The 18,701-nt window shown below is 56.5% G+C and overlaps 1 protein-coding gene across 1 annotated transcript in view; it reads right to left on the bottom strand.

Annotated features, from left to right (window-relative positions):
* Positions 1-18,701, bottom strand: part of SPTB (spectrin beta, erythrocytic) — a 63,502-nt gene that overhangs the window by 4,658 nt on the left and 40,143 nt on the right. The window contains 11 exon segments of the mRNA XM_021701335.2: positions 8,283-8,361; positions 8,857-8,906; positions 9,208-9,404; positions 10,241-10,325; positions 10,792-10,833; positions 10,835-10,931; positions 11,990-12,234; positions 13,651-14,025; positions 14,278-14,482; positions 15,395-15,525; positions 15,992-16,270. Of these exon segments, the coding sequence (XP_021557010.1) occupies positions 8,283-8,361; positions 8,857-8,906; positions 9,208-9,404; positions 10,241-10,325; positions 10,792-10,833; positions 10,835-10,931; positions 11,990-12,234; positions 13,651-14,025; positions 14,278-14,482; positions 15,395-15,525; positions 15,992-16,270 (1,785 nt within the window).

Here is an 18,701-nt window from a genome sequence, read left to right as displayed (position 1 = left end):
CAAAGGCAGCCTAGCTCGAGCCGGCTCGTCAGAGCCCTGTCTCCAAGGCCCGCCTGCTGCAGACCTTACAGCACCGGGTGGGAAGGCTCCTGCAGGTCCTGGAGCTGGCCATGTCTGGACTGAAGGACCAAGGGCGGCAGCCCAGGAGGACCAGGGCCGCCCCAGGCAGGAGACACCGCCCCCTTTGCTACTCCCTGCTGCTTGCCCCACAATTGAAGGTGGAGGCCTGGAGGGGCCAGAGAAGAGCGAAGACCCTGTGCTCCCCATTGTGGGTCCTTCAGACCACGGGTCAAACCTGAAATAGAGAAATGGAGGATGGGAGAAGGTGGACGTGACATCGGATAGCGGACTGAAGTAGTAAACTGAGACACACTGGGTGGACTCTAACAGTTGAAGGTGACCGAGGACTGCCTGAGATGATAGTAAAGCAATGGAAGGAGAGACTCAATGCGGATGTCTGATGCCATGGCTGGAAGAAAGGTAAAGCTGGTCATGTTTGGGTCCCATCAAATCAGGACTGTCCAATACACAGTTTTAAGTTGGAGTTCCAGTAAGATCTCTCTTAAAGAAAGATAACAGGACTGAAAAGTTTGAAAACCACTAACCTAGTGTACTACCTTCAATTTACAAGGAAATCTATGCTCAGAGACGTTAAGTGATTTACCCAAGGCCACACAGCAAGTAAGTATCAGAAGTGATTGAGAGCATGCACTCCAGAATTAGAAGGCAAGGATTTTGTTTTTTTAAATCACATCTTTAGGTCTTTCATTTTTTCCCGTCTTACAGCCCCACGAGAACTGTGGCTCACACTCATCTTTACTCAACTGTAGTACTTGTATCTGCAAGTGTCTGCAATGAGCTAGCATTGGCCACAAGGATCTAGAGACCTGGATCATTCTCCCAGAGGGAGGAAGGGCAAGATTGGCAGGGATGAGACTGGGAGCCTGGGTGCCTGGCTTTGGGCTTTTTCTGTGGACTTGATCAGGCCACCCTTCTGACGGGTATAAAGGTTGGTGGGGGGTGGATTATTAATGCAGAAAGTGAAGCCTCTTTTCATCCCCCAGCTCTCCATCTGGCTGTACTGCTTCTCTTGGTCATGGGCCAGTGCTTTCCCTGCACCTGCCGGGGAGGGGCGGGTCAGAGAAGACCCTCACGACCGTGTGTGCCTCTCTTGCTCAGCCTCTGCCCTCCACGGACTGGTTTCATTAGGGACTGTGTCCACATATTCTTCCCATACTGCCATTCTCCTTCCTTTTTGGAACTGTCCCCTGTAAATAAAGGCAGATTTTTCCAGGACTGCCTCCCAACTTCATCTTAACCTTTCTTCTGCTTCCTCCTCCTGAGTGCCTGACCCCACTCCCTTAGCAGGGACGTTCAGAGGCCATGGCCGTCAAGGTCAAAAGTTAAATGGCCAGGTCATGGGTTTTGGAAAATGGGGGTTTTCCAATGTCTGCAAAGACTTCTTCTGTGCTCTTGACTATTCATGTGGAGACAATTTAAAAGCCAATCTGTCCCGTTTGCCCAGAAGGCCAAGGCCTGAGGAAGAGCCCAGAAAGAGGGTGAGAGAAGTGTTTGGCAGCTGTTGCCCCCCGCCCCGCACCCCCAGGTCCAGGGAAGCAGAACTGCTCTCCAGGGCTAAGGGAGGAGCCACAGATGAGAAAGATGGGGCATGGTTTGGCCAGAAGGACCTTCCTTTCCCAGGCCCCAGGGGTAAATGTGCTTTGTGCTGTCTTCTAAAAGAAAGCGAGGGGGAGGGACAGGAGGTGGGGACCGTGTTCCTGCTGCCCCTGGAACCGTGCCATACTCGGATATGAGAGTCTGCCTTGCCCTACAAGGGTGGGACCAGTGGAGAGCAGGACACCGGGAGGGGGTTCTAGGTGAGAAGCTGGGACCCAGGGCTGGCTACTCGTGTGGCTGTAGAGACAGGCAGGTTCTGCCAAAGGGCCCTGAAGAAAGGAGATGATCTGATTCCCTTCTGTCCTCCATGTTGTAAGGCAGGAGGCCCACTGCTTCAGCCCTGGCTCATGAGGATGATGCACAGATTACGCCTACACTGCTGAGGGGGTTAAGCCTGGAGACGCCACCCGGAGGGGCTGAAAAAGGGGGCCTGGAGGAAATTCTCGGTGGCAGGCTGGAGCAGCTGGGCAGTCTAGCCGATAAATGGGAGTGACATCCTGAGGGAGAATGGCCCGCAGTGGGAGCTGGAATCCGGGGAGGTGCTGTGTGCAGGGTGGAGCCAGGTTCTTCGCTTTGGGGAACAGGTGGCTGAAGTGGGGGCATCTGAGAGGAAGGCATGTGTGTGCCGGCTGCTGGGATCGTGGGGTCAGAGGGGGGCAGGGGACAGGCAGTACTGGCTGCGGGTTGGGGGACATCAGGGGAGGAAAGGGCATGGACAGGAGAGGCTTTTAGGATCTCACAGGACTGTAGTCAAACAGAGGCCCCAGTTCCTGGTGGGCAGGGGATGGCCACCTCTTTTCAGAGTCTTGTAAGCTTGACCTTTTAGGGTCCTGTCTGGGTAGGAAGCTGGCTTGGGCAGGCAAAATAGACAGAGGGCCACAAAGGAGGTTCAAGAAGGGGGGAGAAGAAAGGGGGCAAGATGGGTACATTTCTACTCCGGACTAAAGGGGTTGAAGGTGTACTTCCAGGCCCAGCCAGCTGCTGGTGTAGAAGACAGCACAGAGATGAGGAACTCCCACGAGAAAAATCACCTGGCTTGGGACCACAGGGTGTTTTGGAGGTTCTAGAAGATGCTCGGTGAACCCAGATGTATTAACAAGCAAGGAAACACAAGTGAGGGGGCTTCTCTCTAAAGGAGATGCTGATAAGCGAGAACCAGGGCATGAGGGTGCATCCTGGGAAGAGAGCATTCCACCTTTAGATGTGATGGTTTTTGCCCACTGATCTCAGAGCAAGGACTGAGCCTGGAATGTGTACGTAGGCGGGTCCAGGGGGAGGCACTCCAGGGAGGTTGGTTTGGGAGGGCTTTGGCATTCATATGGAGAAGGCTGCTTTTAAGAGATGAAGGACTGCAGTGAGGGACAGAGAAAAAATGAAGGGAAAAATGAAGGCTGAGGTCATCTCCTCGATGCCAGTTCTACCTATGTTCTCTCTCCTGATACAATCACCACCCCTATTTTAGACTCAGGAAAGTGGGAGTCAGGGAAAATGAGCAGCTTGCTCAGCCACACATCTAGTGAGTGGAAAGTCGAGGCAGCAGATCTGTCTGGTCCCAAACTCCGAGCTCTTCCTACGGAATCCTGCTGCACGAGGGGCGGGGACTACTGCTCCGGAGGAGAGCACCTGAGCTGAGCCCTGAGCCCGCTGATGTGGGATGAGTCAGAGAACGCCTGAAGGGGCCGGAGGAGGGGCGTGGGGCCACAGGAGACCTATGGCCGGATGCCTGAGGCAATCCAACAAGGCTTTGAAACGGAGGTGGGGGAAGCCAGCCACTTCTGCCGCTGAGAACTGCATGCTCCCCCAGTGTCTGATGTCTGGGCACTTGTCCTCTGGGAAAGGGGTGGGAAGGAATGTGGGCAGGCAGCTTGGGAAGACAGTTCAGAAGACAATTGTTTATAAGAGAAGAAAAAGAGATGCTTTGTTGAGTTGAAAGAAGAAATGAAGAGATGGCAACTCAGGGTGAGCAGAGACAAATGCCTACAGAGAAGAGAAGGAAGGCAGGAGTGGCTGGGGTGGAGGGCTCTCATGAGAGGTGGGACGGGGGGCAGAGTGGCTCCACACCGGACCCCGGGGGCCGAGATGACAACTGGGACACCAGGGAAGATGATGGGGGTGGGAGGGCACCAGGTGAAGTGAGGGGAAAGGAGAGAGGAGAGGAGAATGTGCAGGGTCCCCTCAGACAGGGATGGGGAGACATGGTCCACCACCATCATGGGCGGGAGGAGAATGAGGCTTCCTTGGGAGCGGTCTTCACCATTCCTGCCATCAGTGTGGGCTCTTCTGGTCCCTCTGCCCTGGAGAAGCTGGTGGCCGCTCCATCCCATGGTGACTCTAAGCCAGCCACTCAGAAAGATTAGAGAGAGAAGATGCCCACTCCCCCATCCAGATCCGATGCCCAGTGGTTAAGTTGGCGGCTTCAAACCCCATTTCTGAGATCGCCTCCAATGTTAACTGGGTTCCGTCCCGAGTCCGTCAGTATCTGCGATGCTCTGAAACACAGCTTGCAAGAAAGAATTTAGGGGCAGCCTAAAAAAGAACTTTGGAGCAGCCGGGCCCGGAAGATCACATGTGGCCACAGCAGAGAGAGCTGGGTGGGGGACACAGGTCCAGACGGAGCCTGGAGTATCAGGGTGCGGTGCCAGATGGCCGGCAGACCCCACCCCCGGCAATGCGGGTTCAGGCATCCTGGGGAGACGGGGCCATGCCCAGGTTTAGGGGAAAACAGAGTCCTTTCCAGGCCCCTTCTGCTCATTATGAACAAATATGATTCGCATGGGCTGAAAATGCCTGAAGCGGCAGCTCCGTTGGGCCTCACAGGGTGGGGGAGGAAGGATCGGGAAAGCGTGCTCAGGCAAGAAGAAACACAGCTGCTCCCTCCACACACACCCACATCCCTTCCAGCCAAGGACAGCGGAGCCCGGCCTCTGGCCGCTGAGTAAAGCCCCAGGCCGCCCACCAGGGAGGCTGCTCTGAGGGGAGCTGCCCAGCTGGCCAAGGGGGGGGTGCCAGTCTGAAAGGTATCCTGGAGGCGACCCAGTGCCTGCGACCCAGCGCCCCCAGCGCCTGGGGCACGTCCCTCACATTTGCAAGGACTGGTTACTTCCCTGAAGCCACAGCAACCTCTGAGACTATGGGAGAGGCAAGGGACCTGGGTGGCTCGACTCCCCTCCCTTGTCCCTGCTGAGATGCCCAGTCCTTTCCAGGGCAGCCAGGGGCAGGCAGTCTTGAAGGGTCACAATAAGAGTGACGTCTGTGAGCTGCACTTGGGTAAGAGTTTTCCCTGACCCCCTGATGAAGGGGCCTGATAACGAACAGCACCCAGCAGTTGCTTTCTGGAGTAGCCTCACGTCCCTGAGGCGGGCAGGGCATGACTACCCACACCGTGACCCTGAAGACTGACTCTTTCTTGTTGTCACAGCCCCTGGGAACACCGGTCCCTGTCAGGGATGTCTCTCACTAGTCACAGCTGCCCCGCTGGGAGAGTTCCTCAAGCAGGCCCCAATTCCCACCCCAAAGCCAAGAAACAGATGCGGTGTGCAGAAGACACCCAGCGCTGTTGGCTGGTGCCCCCTAAGCCTGGAGGGACTTGGATCCCCTGCAATACCATTTTCCCTCCGTGAAATCGATCATCACATCTCACCACAGATGTTACACCGGGGATTCTGAGGCACCCAGGGTCTGGAAGATGAGGATACTTGACAAGACCCCCAAGCCCTTTCCAGAGCCACATCTGGGATGAAGGGGAGACACACAAGGCAGGGGGTATTAGGGTGACAGTGCCCCAGGCACTAAGAGGAAGGGGAATGGCTCAGCCTGCCACCAGGCCCCATCCAGCACCCTGGGGCCATCTTCAGGGTCCAGACCTCCACAGGAGCTGAGGCCCAACCCTGCCTCTCTTCCCCAAACAAGGACAAAGGCAAATATCCCAGCCCTTTACCTCTTCTTTCCCATCTCCAGCCTCACACCAACTAGCACCCGACAAGCGAACAGCCTCGTTAGAACTAAGGATGAGACCTGAGGAAAGGGGGGAAACCCAACTCTCCCAGCCTCTCCCTTTACTTAGGTACATTTTTGACACACAGGAATGTTCTGGACTTTCTGTAATCCCTACGAGAGGGCTTTATAAAGGTGAGGAGACCCAGGAGGATTAGGTGGTTTGTCTAAAATCATGCAGGAAAGCTCCAGCAGAATCATGGACTAGGACGCAATGTCCTGACTTCCACTCCAGAAGTTTTGGCTTTTTTGATACCTTGTTTTTTCTGCTTGGCCTCACACACACCTACACACTTACCTGTATGAATGGATTTTTTTTTTTTTTTTTTTTTTACCAGAACGTGCTCTAATGTGGAAAAGTGGTGAGGGAGACAATTCATTGTACGATGATGTGCTTGAGGAAAAGACTGACGTGGAACAACATGGACGCACCCGGGAAGGGGAGGACTGGGCTGGGGCTGGTAGGCTGCCCTCCCCCCCCAGGCTGTGGAGCCAGCTAGGCAGGGGTTCAGGTGCCTGGTCCACTCCTATCCACTCCCCCAAGCAGGAAGCCAGCATGCACTAGTGATGGGTTTCACAGAAAGCAACACCACATGGATCTATTCTACAGGGCGCCCACACCGGACCACACACACAGGGGACAGCAGGAGAGCCACCGTGCCCCAGGCCAGGCCGGAGAGAAGGGGCAGCACACTGTCAGCCCTTCTCGGGACAGGCCTGCGGTTTCTGCAAAGGTGTCCCAGCCTGCATGGGACCCATTGTCCTCTCTTCTCAGACCCAAGACCAATTGGAGATTGTGCCCTCCCGTGGAGTTTTGGAGATCCTCATAAAGCCCAGCAAAGGGCTCAAAAGGAGAAGCAGCAGCCTCGTGGCTGTTTCCATGAGGCCTCGGGCCTCGGGCCTAGTGTTCATTGGATTTGCCATCTGGTTTCTTCCTGTACCAAACCCAGGCATTTCCCCCTCTGGAGCAGTGGCCGGCTCTCTGGGAAGGGTCTCCATTGTAGGCTCATTCCCTCCTTCCAGAGATGCTCAGGCCCAAGCAGATTTTATTCCCCCAAACCCAGTGACATTCAGGTGCTGGATGGAGGCAGCTCTGATGCACGTGTAATTACATTCACACAGACGAACATGACAAACCACGGAGTCGCGCAGGAGGTCACAAAGGAGCCTGCAGACCAGGGACACCACTGCACGGAGACACACAGGGATGCGCAGCTGAAGCGTGGGCCGTGGGGGACAGTCCCAGCCCCAGCGTCCACAGTTCGGGCCAGCCCCCAGAGTTCTCTCTCCTTCCAGGAGGGGCTGTCTCTGGGAAAAAGGGGCTGGGACGAAGTCCACCAGAGACCCCACATGCGCTGATGGGAGCTTCAGAGGGCACTTCTGGGAGAGGCCCTCCATCGGGAGCCCAGGAATGCCCTCTGCTGGACATGACGGGCCGGTGCAGCTCAGAAAGGGAGGACTCTGGCCAGGCTGGAGGCTGCACAGGGAGCTCAGCGTGGGAGAGGGTGTGTGTGTGACTCTCAGAAGTGTGAGAACAGCCGAAATACAGACCTGACAGAGATTCTGCATACTCATTGTGTGTGCATTTTTCTGGGGTGGCTGGTGTATCAGAAATTTGCTCCTAGAACACCAATCTCCCTAAAGGTTCATGCAAGCTCAATCGGGCAGCTGGACAGGTAGGGGTACATGCACTGGGGAGCCATGCAAGGCACGTGCTGATGTTTTGTCTTCTTCTTAGCTGCTCCCCAGGGCATTTCTCCAAAATCCGGGTTACAGCCTCCAGGGCTCCCTGCACGGGCACCTTGGGTCTTTTCAGTTAATGGACCTATTCCTTCCTGAAGCCATGTGCCCCACGCCTTCGGCAGCTGGTCTGTCTTGGACCCTCCCAACACTTCTGTCAGCCAGGTCTCTGCTGCACCCTCCTTTTCTACAAGGCCGGGGGGGACTGGCCCTGTGACCCGGAAGCCCTGGGGCTCTCCTTCACTCCTGCTTCAGAGCCAGCTCCACCTTCAAACCGACCCACAGGCATCAGGCCCAGAGGGGGTGGGGGAGGGAGCAAAGAGGAGGGTGCTCTGTGTAGGGGGAGGGAGGGATGGGCTAGAGGGTTGGGTGTCCCCCCTTCACTGCCCTGAATGCCCGTGGCTGAGACAGGCGAGATCAGATGGTCTCTTTGTGCATGTGTGAGAGAAAGAGTGTGTGTGAATGTGTGTGTAGGGCATGCTGTGTTAAGGATGGAGTGAGAGGGAAAATGGGAGAAGAACGGTATATAAAAATAAGTCTTCCCTGGATCAACTGTTTCTCCTAATGTAGATGAATTTGTAGATGGTGATGTATTTATACAATAAAATTTATTAGACTAGATAAAATCAAACTAGTAAGAGTCATGTCAGTGGGCTGGCAGGTCAGTTTCTTCTGGGTTGAAGCGAGGAGGGGAATTATTCTAGAAATTAAGGAAACCTAAGTAAAAAAGAAGACTGATCTGAAGGAGGAGTCTGGAAGCGTGGGTGGTGCATGCCTGTCCTCGCGTTCTGCCCCGGCTGAGCCTAGTAGGGATGAGAGGGTTCTGGCAGCAAGGACTCCCAGGAACCAGACAGATAGGACAGGAAACTGACCGGGGATGTTCTCTCAGTAGCTGCACGATGTGGACCTCGGGGAGCCTCCCCTGCTGTCTCGCCTTCTTCCTCTTGAGGCCTATGGAAGACATAGCCCTCCTTTAGAAACCATCTCCCCAAGGCCAATGCCTACCCCTAGGACCTGGCTTCCCACTCTCCCCACCAGGAACATGTCAACTCTCTCCTGGTCCGGGTCTCCTCGCAAAGGCACTTAGCAAGGAACTGCTTAATCCGAAACGTACGGCAGACCCTTCAGAAATGGACATGGTTGGAGGCAGAATGGCCTCTGGGGGCACGTGTTCAGGTGGCTCCCAGAACGGGGTGGGTGGAGTGGGGGGGGGGGGCGTTTCTGCCTGTACCAGGCCTTCAGGCCACCCGTGTTTTGGGGGAAACAAAAGCTCTTCTCCGCCTTTAGGCTGCAGACACTCCAGACTTCTCTGGCTAGTGGCCCAGGTATTGTTAAGACGTCAGGGAGCCCGTTTCTGATGAAAAGTACCCTCCCTCCCCCTTCCCACCCATCCTCCTTGGCAGAACGCTCCTGCTAAATCCACTGCCTGGCCCTCCCCACACTTACCCACTCTCCTCCTCGGGTCTCTCTGGGGTCTGGCGTTCTTTTAGCTCAAGCTAAGGGGAAGGAAAGGCCCAGGGTATCAGAGTAGCCACAGAGAAGAGCCTGCTTGCTGTTAGACCAGCTTTCCCTGAAGATGCCTCCCCACACACCTGGTGTTTGTTCTTTTAGAAGTCACCCCTTTTGTCTTTTGCATTCAGAAGTACTTTCTTCGTCTCCTATTTCCTTCCCACTCTGCCCCTCACCGAGCCTTTTACACTGTCCGTGGGTGCCTAATAACAGGCTCAGAGTTCTTGACTCGGGATCCCCCACCCGAGGCGCAGCTGCGGGGCCTCCCAGTGCCTGTTCCCAGCTCACCGCGGTGGGCTTCTCCAGGGCGGCAAAGCGCTCGGCCCAGGTGGCTGTGGATTTCTCAAAAGCCTCGTGCCTCTTGATAAGCTTCTCCACACCATCCACCGTGTGTCCAAAGTCCCGGCTGGCCAGGTAGGGCTCCTGGGCGATCAGCCACGCTTCGGCCACAGAGGCGTCCCTCGAGAACTTGCACACTTCCAGTACTGCATGGGGACCAAGCCACAGACCCACCCGCAGGCCCACGGGCCTGTTAGCGCTCAGCAGTGGGCCGCTCCGCAGACAAGGGGCTGGCGGCCAGGCAGGAGGCCTGCACAGGGGCCCTGAACCTCGTGGACACCCTGTTCAGCGGCGCCCTGCTGCCTGAGACCACTCCATCCCATGCCATGTGGGGGGAGGGTTTCCTCATCCCTGCCCATGGTTATATTGCAAAAACACACGAATTAGAACAAACACTAGTTTGAAAACAAAATATAATTCAGATGTCTCCTTTTGAGGAGCAGCCATTGGCCTTGAACGCCCTCTTCCCAGCCCTTGGCTGCCCCACATAATCGTGCACAAGCAACCAGGGGGCCATCAGGCCTTCCTGGCTCGTGTGTAGCCAGGAGTGGTGGATTTTCCACCTCTCCTTAGTCTCCAGCTGCAGGAGACAGAGCTCCCTCTGTGCCTGACATGCTTCAGATCAAACATGTGGGGGGCGCCAGAGCCTTAACCTGACCCCTCCCCAGGCTACAGGGACACCAGCCTGGCACAAGGCGGTGGTGTCCTCCCAGTAGAAGCCGAGCCACTCAGGTTCTGCCTGGACCCAGGCGGGGCAGAGGGCAGGCAGGGAGAGGGCATGCTGGCTGGTAAGAGGTGGGCTGCCAGCAGTGTGTCCATGTGGCTCTTCTGTGCGGACGCCCGAGGCCCTTGGCCCCAGAACCTTGCTGATGGGTGGCATTCTGGGGGCTCTTCTCTAGGCAGTGAAAATCACCTCCTCCCTGTCCCCCCCTCAGCAGGAGTCTGCCCCCTTTCCCAAGTTCTGGGTCACAGGTGCACTCACACATGCGGAGCTGTTCCTGGCGGTTCGCCCACTTCTCATCCAGCTCCTTCCTCCTGGATAGCACCTGCTTCAGTTTCTCCCTAATCTGTGGGAAGGAAGGGAGAATAGCTCAGGTTTTTGGTAAACCTTCCTTTTGTCTGAGGAGGTGTGCAAATGGGTCCTGCAAAGCATGCTGGGTTTGGTCATAAGGACCTCGCTTCACATCTTGGCCCTTCCCCTTGCCAGACGTGCAACCTTGGGCAAGTTACTTAACCTCTCTGAGGCACGTGTGTTTCTCCTAGGACATGGGTGTTGCCAACGCCAAAGCATGCACACATGTGGGTGGTTAGGTGGGTTATGAGCCTGCTCTCCCCTACTAAGCTGCCAACCTTGGGTGGGGTTGCTGGGGCTCTCGTCCCTGGGCCTGCACACAGCCCTGATGCTCCAGGAGTGAAAGAAAGAGTCTCTCAGAGAAACCATGGCCCAGAGCTCCCTCCCAGGAAGCTGTGTGGCCCAGCAGGAATGCAGGCAAGGACAGGGAGGGGCTCCTCTTCACCCCACTGTCCTCTCACCTCCTCCGAGGCCTGGTGCTGTCTCTCCAGCAGGGACCCCCCCCAGCTCCAGGCAGGCGCTGAAGTTCTTGCTCCGGGTGTCGATCTCTGCCCTGATGCCCTGGTGATACTTCATGAGCAGCTCCACCGAGGAGACGTCCCTGGGGGGTGAGCGGGCCATGGGTCGGGGAGGGAGTTTGGGGAAGGAGGAAACTCGGGGTGACTCTGGCCTGCCTGACGCCAAGTCCAGACCAGAGAGGGCCGCCCCCCACCTGCCTGGGAGTCTGACCCCACTTCCTCCTCTCTCTGGCCAGCCAGGGGGTCCTCTGCCAGCCCAGCCCCAGTGGGAACGCTGATGCCCTAGTGTCTTCCGTTGGTCAGTGGGCAGGGGATGGGTTGGGGGTTCAGGGACCCCGAAAGAAGCCTGGGAATATTATTTGACAATAAAAAGGAATGAAGTTCTGATGCTTGCTACAACATGGACGAACCTTAAAAGGTTTGCACTAAGTGAAAGGAGCCGGTCACAGAGGACCACATATTGTCTGAGTCCCCTTCTATGACGAGTCTAGGACACAGGCAAAGCTAGAGAGATGGAAAGCAGATTTGTGGTTCCCAGAGGCTGGGGAGAGGAGGGAATTGTGGGGTGATGACTGCTAGTGGGTACAAGGCTTCTTTCTGGGGTGATGAAAGTTTTCTAAACTTAGACCGTAGTGAGGGTTGTACCCGGTGATCGTGCGAAAACCCCTGAATGGGACATGTTACGTGGCTGAATGGTATGTTATGTGAATCGCATTCTGAATCAAGATGGAAACTATAAAGTCTTAGCCATCAGGACGGGCACTCCAGGGCAGAGGGACAGAGATGGGCATGAGCCCCGCGCCCCAGACAAGGAGCTCCTTCTGGAGCTTGGGGAGAACGGCTGCCTCGTCCCAGCACTGGGCGGGGGGGGGGGGGGGGGGGGGGAATGCACAGGCTCAGACGTGCGCGGCTTTGGATGCGTGGAGCGCTTGTCTCCCTGACAGCTGTAGCTGGGGTCACTGCCCTGCCGTCAGGTCTGAACGGCAGACGTCCTTCTCGCCACTCTCCAGGCTCCCGTTATTCTGCAATGGCCGTCCAAGACGGTCCCTCCAAGGAGGAGGCCCTGGGCAGCGGCCTGGTCTGCCAGGCTTGGGGACAGAGTGGCTGAGGAGTGGGGCGGCCCCGAGCATGTCCCCCTTACCTAGGCTTCTCCTGGGTCTCGATCTGCCGGATGATGCCCTCCATCCAGGAGAGGAGGTCTCGGGCCATGGCGAAGAAGCGGAATTTGTCTGCCGTGTCTACCAGCTGTGTGCGGCGGCCGGCACAGGCATCCAGCAGTGCTTGCCACGCGGCAGACACCTCCTGCTCCTTGTTCTGGATGGTCTCTGCTTTCTCCCCAGCGTATGCCTTCTGCAGGCGGCCGGCCACGTCCTGGAACTGCTGGACCTGTGGTTGGGCAAAACCGGACGTTGTTCCCTAGAAAGATGTGTCCTGGGCCTCTGATGGGCAAGAGGTCTGTCTCCTCCAGGTCTCCCTCCCCAGGGCTCTTCTGGAAGGCAAGATCTTCAGCCTCCCACCAGTGCTGGGAGGGAAGTCTCCTCGTTTTGGCCTCTATGGACCCAAGCCATCTTTTGGGCTTTGATGAGAATATGGGAGTGAAAGGGACTCTCTGCCCTTTGATCTCCCCAGAAGTACTGTAGTAAGAGTAACTACATGCCAGGCATGTTTCATAGGCACCCTATGAAAGAGGTACTATTGTGATCCCTGTTTTTGAGATGAAGAAACTGAGGCACAGCGAGCCTGAGTGAGTGGCCTGAGGTCACTGACACTAGAAGAGGGGTGCAGACTGGAGTCCCTGTTCTTAACCACTCTGCATGCTGCCTGTCAAGGAAGGGGCTCTACCAGATCCCCTGTTTGAGGCTGGGCCCAGTGCAATGAGGCCTCATTCCTGAGACTTCAGTGGGCTGCGCCCCCCTCAGGGGCTCTGGCACCCCCAAAGCACAAGGACCGCAACAGGCCTCACCTCCAGCTGGATGACAAATTCCTAGGAGGTCCTCTTCTGAGTGAACGAGGGCCCGACCCACCTTGGCGTCCTATCCCTGGACCCCGCTGGCTGGGTGCAGGGCTCTACAGCCAGCCCGTCTCTCCTGGGGCCTCTGGAAGGCTGCCAAAGCCCCGGCAGGGGGGTCCCCTTGCCTTCACCCTTTCCATCACTCCAAGTTCTGTGGAGCCCTGTGGGCCTGCAGAGGTGCCTCGGGGGCCACCCCACTGATGGGAGGAGGGGGTCTAAGCAGATCCTAGGGTACTCCCAGCTCGCATGTAGAAAGACTGAACAGCCCGGTGGCCAAGGGCATGGAGTCTAGAGCCAGGACGCCAGGACACCAGGATCTGAATCCTGGCTCCACTGTTTGTCCACACGTTCCAGGGAACTTGTTTACTCTCTGTGCCTTGCTTTCCTCATCTATAAAGTGCAGATGATGTTAGTACCTAGCTCAGAGCGTGGCCATGAGGAGTCAGTGACTAAATGTAATGCTGATACCAATACTTGGTGCTAGAAATGCACCATATATGTGTTCCCTAGGAGCCCTGTTGCACAACCAGAGACAGCATTTTAAGGTATTTTATGCCTTGGGTTTTTGTGAGGTTTCAGTTTGAAGAACTACTTCTGAAGCTAAAGAACGACCGAAGGCCACAGCTCCCGCCCACAGCAGCCCGAGCTGCTGCCTTTCTAAAGAGGCAACATTTCCTGGTGTCCATTGCAGAAGGTGACACCCCCGGGCCCCTGGGGAAGAGGTGGATGGCAGGGCCCTGGAGCCTGCGGGGGCGGTGGTGGGGGGGTGGGCAGCAGGGGACAGACGGCACCTGCACGCCCAGCAGGTGCAGCTCCCGCTCGAAGGCCGTGTGCACCCGGTGGAAAGACTCGGCGGTGCTGGCGTCCAGCCCCACGTCCTCCGGCAGCTCTCGGTGCTTCTCGTCGATGAGGCCCAGGATCTCCGTGCCCGTGTAGAAGTAGCGGTGCAGGTCATAGGAGGCGGCCAGCAGCTGCATGCGCGTGTCAATGAGCTCCAGCAGGTCCGCCCACATTTCGTTCAGCCCATCCTTCCACTCGGCGATCGTGGCCGCTTCGCTGTGGCCTGCGTCGATGAGCCGCTCAATGACGACGTTCACGTTGTCCACCCGCTCCTGCCCAATCGCCCCCGTCTCCCGGGCAAAGTCCCGGAACTTGTCCCGGAGCAGCTGGACGTGGGGGAAACAGAAAGGCGGTTACCGGGGCCCAGGGGTGGGGTGGTGTGATCGCCCCAGCTGCAGACTTCCGCAGGGCGGGAACCACCACCCCCTGGGGCCACAGCTTCCCCAGGGCAGCCTGAGCTCACGCCGGCGCGTCTCCATCTCTGTGTAGCACTGCGTGCGTGCGCGCGCCTGGCATGACTGCTCCTGCGTCTCTGGCCTTCGAGGAGGACAGAGAGAGCAGTCACCGTGAGTACTCACTGTAACATGGTCAAAGTCTTGCCCCATCTCAGGGGAAGAGGCCACCAGCTCCTTTTCTGAAATCCACTGCTCCAAGTCATCTGCCTCCCGCTTCAGCTGGAACAGGTGATACATGTTCTCCAGCTTCCGCCTGCGTTCTTCAGCTATGTCCTTCAGCCCTGCGTACTGCTTGTCCACTTGCCCCTGAAGTCGGATGATCTGCTCCCTGGAATTCAAAACCAGAGAGCACTCAGAGACGAAGTCAGAGAGCACAGAGCAGCCAGCTCAGAGGGGCCGATCTGCTCCTCCCCAGCCCCATGGCAGGGAGAGCTGGGGAAAGGAAACTAGGAGAAATGACAGCAGCTTTTCCTGGGAAGTGCTGGGGAGAAAAAGAACCATCCCTTAGACCAGAATGCCTCAGGGGATGACCGAAATGTGTCCCCTCCGGACAGGGTGCCTCCCACCATCATCTCTCACTCGGGGAAGCTCAGGGAGACAAAAGGGAACTCCTCCATTATTCTCCCAAGGAGGCTGATGGAGCAGCACTGTGAGCCCGGCTCCAGAGGCAGCAAGGATGGGGCCTGTAGAACCAGGGGCTCAATTCTTGGGGCTCCTTGGGAGATACTGGGGTGGCTGATGAAGCCCCACAGCTGTGGATGCCCTGCAGGCAGCTGAGGACCAGGCCATGCCTGGGGGTGCAGCCTGTCGTGTCTGGCCCAGGCAGACCCACATACTAGATGGGTGTAGGTTTTCTACCTTCATGCCTATATAATGATTTTTGCTGGGACACTGGGAGATCCTGAAGTACCTTCTGGACCATAAAGAGAAAAGCAAAGTTACTCTTCAGTGTCTCTTAGCATAATCTAATTCTTCAAAAGATTGGAGCTCTTGGTTCACCAAGAGGGTACTTTCGCTATTCCATTTTCTGATCTTTTTGCAAACCAGGCCTTAGTTGGCCCTGTTTGAAGTTCCTCATGCAAAACCAAGGCATGAGATGGAACTGGGCCAGCCAGCAGTCCAGAAAGCAGTGGCCTCAAACCCAGTTATCCCCAAGACTGTTGCTGTTTTCCCACTTGGACCTGAAGGGATCCTGGTTGGCGGGGCCCCTGGCCTGATGTCCATGACCCGGCACACTCACCCCTCAGGGTGGCCCGCAGACAGCAGGCTCTGGGCCCTGGCGGCCAGCTGCTTGATATTCCTTCCGTACTCCTCCAGCGCGTGTTGTTGCCTCACATGCCTCTTCAGCATCACGATGGCGCCCTCTTCGTCCTAGGAGGCAGCAACTCTCAGGGCACCTGCTCCTGGAGGCGCCTGAGACTGGGGTGGGGGCAGGGGCGGTGGCTGCAGCCAGGCTCGTGGGATCTCCCAAGAGAACGGGGCACGAGTCCTTCCTGCTACTCGTTTCCCAATAATACCCTACCTTCCTCTTGATTCCTTTCTCATACCTACCCTCCCAGGCCCAGCTCCAATCTTCTGACCCCACGAAAACTTCCCTAGAGACGCCTCAGCTCATGTCTCCCTCCCTCCCGATAGCCCCTCAGGACAGAATCCATGGCACCAAAAAGGTGGGGAAATCTTGGGTTCAGTCACATCTAAGTCGGCAAATGGGGCACCTGGCTGCAGGACGTACGTTGTGGCGGGTGTCCTCGTACACGGGGGCTTACAATGTGTCACTGCCCCCTGGCTGCCCCGCCCCAGCTCTTCCTCTTGGCCTTGGCTCCCAGCCCCGGCCAACCTTGGGGGTCTCATCGGAGATGATGTAGAGCTCCTGCTCACTGATCCAGGCCTCGGCCTCGCCTGCGTCCAGGTAGTACTGCTGGGCCTCGCTGGTGTCCTGCAGGCGCTGCAGCCTCCCGGCTGCTGCCTCCCGCAGCGCGTCCCACGAGCCCTGCAGGTGCCCCAGGCGCTCCTCCATGTCCCCGCAGTCAATCGCAGCCGCCTCCACCAGCCGCTGCCCTCTCTGCAGCACGTCCTCCACCCGCGGTGCGTGGCCCAGGATCTCGTTCTGCAGCGTCTGTGGCCGGAGGGAAAGGCTGGGAGGTGAGGGAGGGTGGCCGGGCCTGCGTGCAGCGGGTCACCCAGGGCCACTTCCGGCACCTCTGGCAGGCCCCCGCTCTGGGAAGTGAGTGTGGAGCGGGCAGTGGCCATAAAAACTGGCCCTGACCGCACAGCGCCCTGCATCCGTGCCCCCTGTCTTCACCCCTACAGCCTTCGGAGAGGGGAGGGCGGGGGGCAGCCCGCGGCGGGGTAACTCGTGCCCAGTGAGTGGCAGTGCTGGCCTTTGAGCGGGGCTCTCCCTGCTCCCTAGTCCTCCTGCGTCTCAGCACAGCTTGCTTCTTAGCCGGACGGGTTGGAGGAACGGAGAACGAATGTTAAATGGCCTTTGATATCTTATTTTAGCACCTCTGGCTCCGTGGGCGACAAGAGTTGATGGTGGCTCCTTGCTCAGATTTTAGGATTTTGGCTTTCCGCCCCCCATTTCTATTTCTTAAATCTTTTGTGAGCTCTGTATTATTTGCTGTTTAAGCATTTGGTCATGAAGAGGGCGTTCTCCTCTCTCTGGTGATGGGGTCGCCTTTTTCTTGGGTGGGCCATTCCCCATGTGTGGCTCACTTTCGGGGTCCTAGAGGCCCGGGCCTCGCTGCTTCTTGCATGTGGGCTCCCGGCTCCTTACACCTCATCTCCTCCCTTTCTACAATGTCCCCGTGGCCTTTAAAACCATCCGGAGGGCATACACACAAGCCACACAGGGACTGTCAGCATTGAAAATACACAGAACCAGCGAGAGTCACAAGTCACCTAACTTGCTGAAATGCCTTCTTACCCTTTATACTCGGAATCTCAATCCTGACAATTTTTCGTGGTCGGTGCAGTTGAATTCAAACAACCCACGGTGTCAGCTCTGTGTGCCTCTTTCTTTCCCTGAGATCCTATAACTTCTGCAAGAGATCCTAAAATCTATTTCTCTCTTTTTAAGCAACTCCTTTCTAGGCTCCCGTGCAGTGTGCTTCCTTATGATGTATTCTTACTACATCATGTGTCCAACACAGAGCTATGAAGTTATTTCCTAGGTCCTGGGTCTGGTTCTAGGCTCTAGGGACAACATGGAAACAAGATCAACAAAACCCCTGCCTTCATAAAGCTTACACTATCATGGAGGGAGCCCTCCAGGTGATTCTACTGTGCAGCCCAAGCCAAGAACCATTCATGTGGTACCTTGCAGGATTGGTTCTAGTTGCAATGGATAACCATTAGAGCAGTGGTTCTCAAAGTGGGATCCCACACCAAGAGCATCAGCGTCACCTAGGATCTTGGTAGATGTGCAAGTTATCAGGCTCTACTCCGAGAGTTTGAATCAGTAGACCTGAGATGGAGCCTGGTTGACTGTGTTTTAACAAAGCCCTCTGGGTGAGTCTGGTGCATACTGAAGTTTGAGAACCACTGCAATAGAGAGAATGATAAAATGAGATTTCAGCTGTAGCTCATCTAGCTTAGCGTAGTCTTGGCTAGGGCAGCCATGCTCTGCCAAGAGACTGTCTTTCCCTTCTTGGTTAGGGAAAATATACTTGTGTTGCCCTTTTCCTGAAATAGCAACCTTCATCCAGGGGAGCTGAGAGTCTCTTGGCAATCACACCGAGGCCAGACAGAGCCAAAGTCTTTGGTGTTGGAAGGACTGATGTCAGCTCATTTTACAGTTGAAGAAACTGCGGCCCCAGGGTACTATCTTCTACCAGTCTCCTTCCTGTAACTGCAGGTTGTGGCATTAATTGAACCCCTACCTACTACCTTCTAGCCCAAGACCCTGCCTGTGCACACTGGAGCCTTTGTGACTAGGTCATGTCAACTGGAAGCAAAGGTCTGAGGAAACGTTCGGACACCTCTTTGAACGTAACTCAGCCGCGTGCCCAGTTGCTGGGCTCTGTGAGCAGATGTCAGCTGCTGTTATTCTGAGGAAGGACCTGCTGCCACGGCCTTTCTTCCCCAGGGAGCTGCAATGCTGCCTGGCGTGCTGGGACACACTGCTCTTCTTGGGGACCAGTTTGCAGGCTCGTGTTGCTCTTGGCTGTGGCGCCCCCCACTTCCTGACCCAGAGAGTAGAGCAGGCAGGAAGGGCGACTCTCTGCCCAAGAGCAGGGCTCGATGAGCCCATGCAGCTGGCCTTCTTGGAAGATATGAGAGGATGCTTGTACTCCTGATACAGGAGGAAGTATTGCAGCTGCTCACTTCCAGGAGTCTGACCGGGGCCTCAGGAATGACCCATCAGGCTTAAGAAAGAGCAGAAGAGCAAATGGATGTTGCTCCAATAGGCTCAGGGACCAAGTTTAGTGGCTTCCCGTGAGTATCCTCATGTGGCAGAAGAAATGGGGCCTACTTGCCCTGAGGATACCCAACCAGCCAGGCTCAGTCCTGGAAGAGGGGCAAATCAGTCTTGGGAAAGAAACCAG

The sequence above is a fragment of the Neomonachus schauinslandi genome, chromosome 9 (assembly GCF_002201575.2).
Source record: "Neomonachus schauinslandi chromosome 9, ASM220157v2, whole genome shotgun sequence".
NCBI classification, from domain to species: Eukaryota; Metazoa; Chordata; class Mammalia; order Carnivora; family Phocidae; genus Neomonachus; species Neomonachus schauinslandi.
This window is presented reverse-complemented; position numbering and strand designations above follow the sequence as displayed.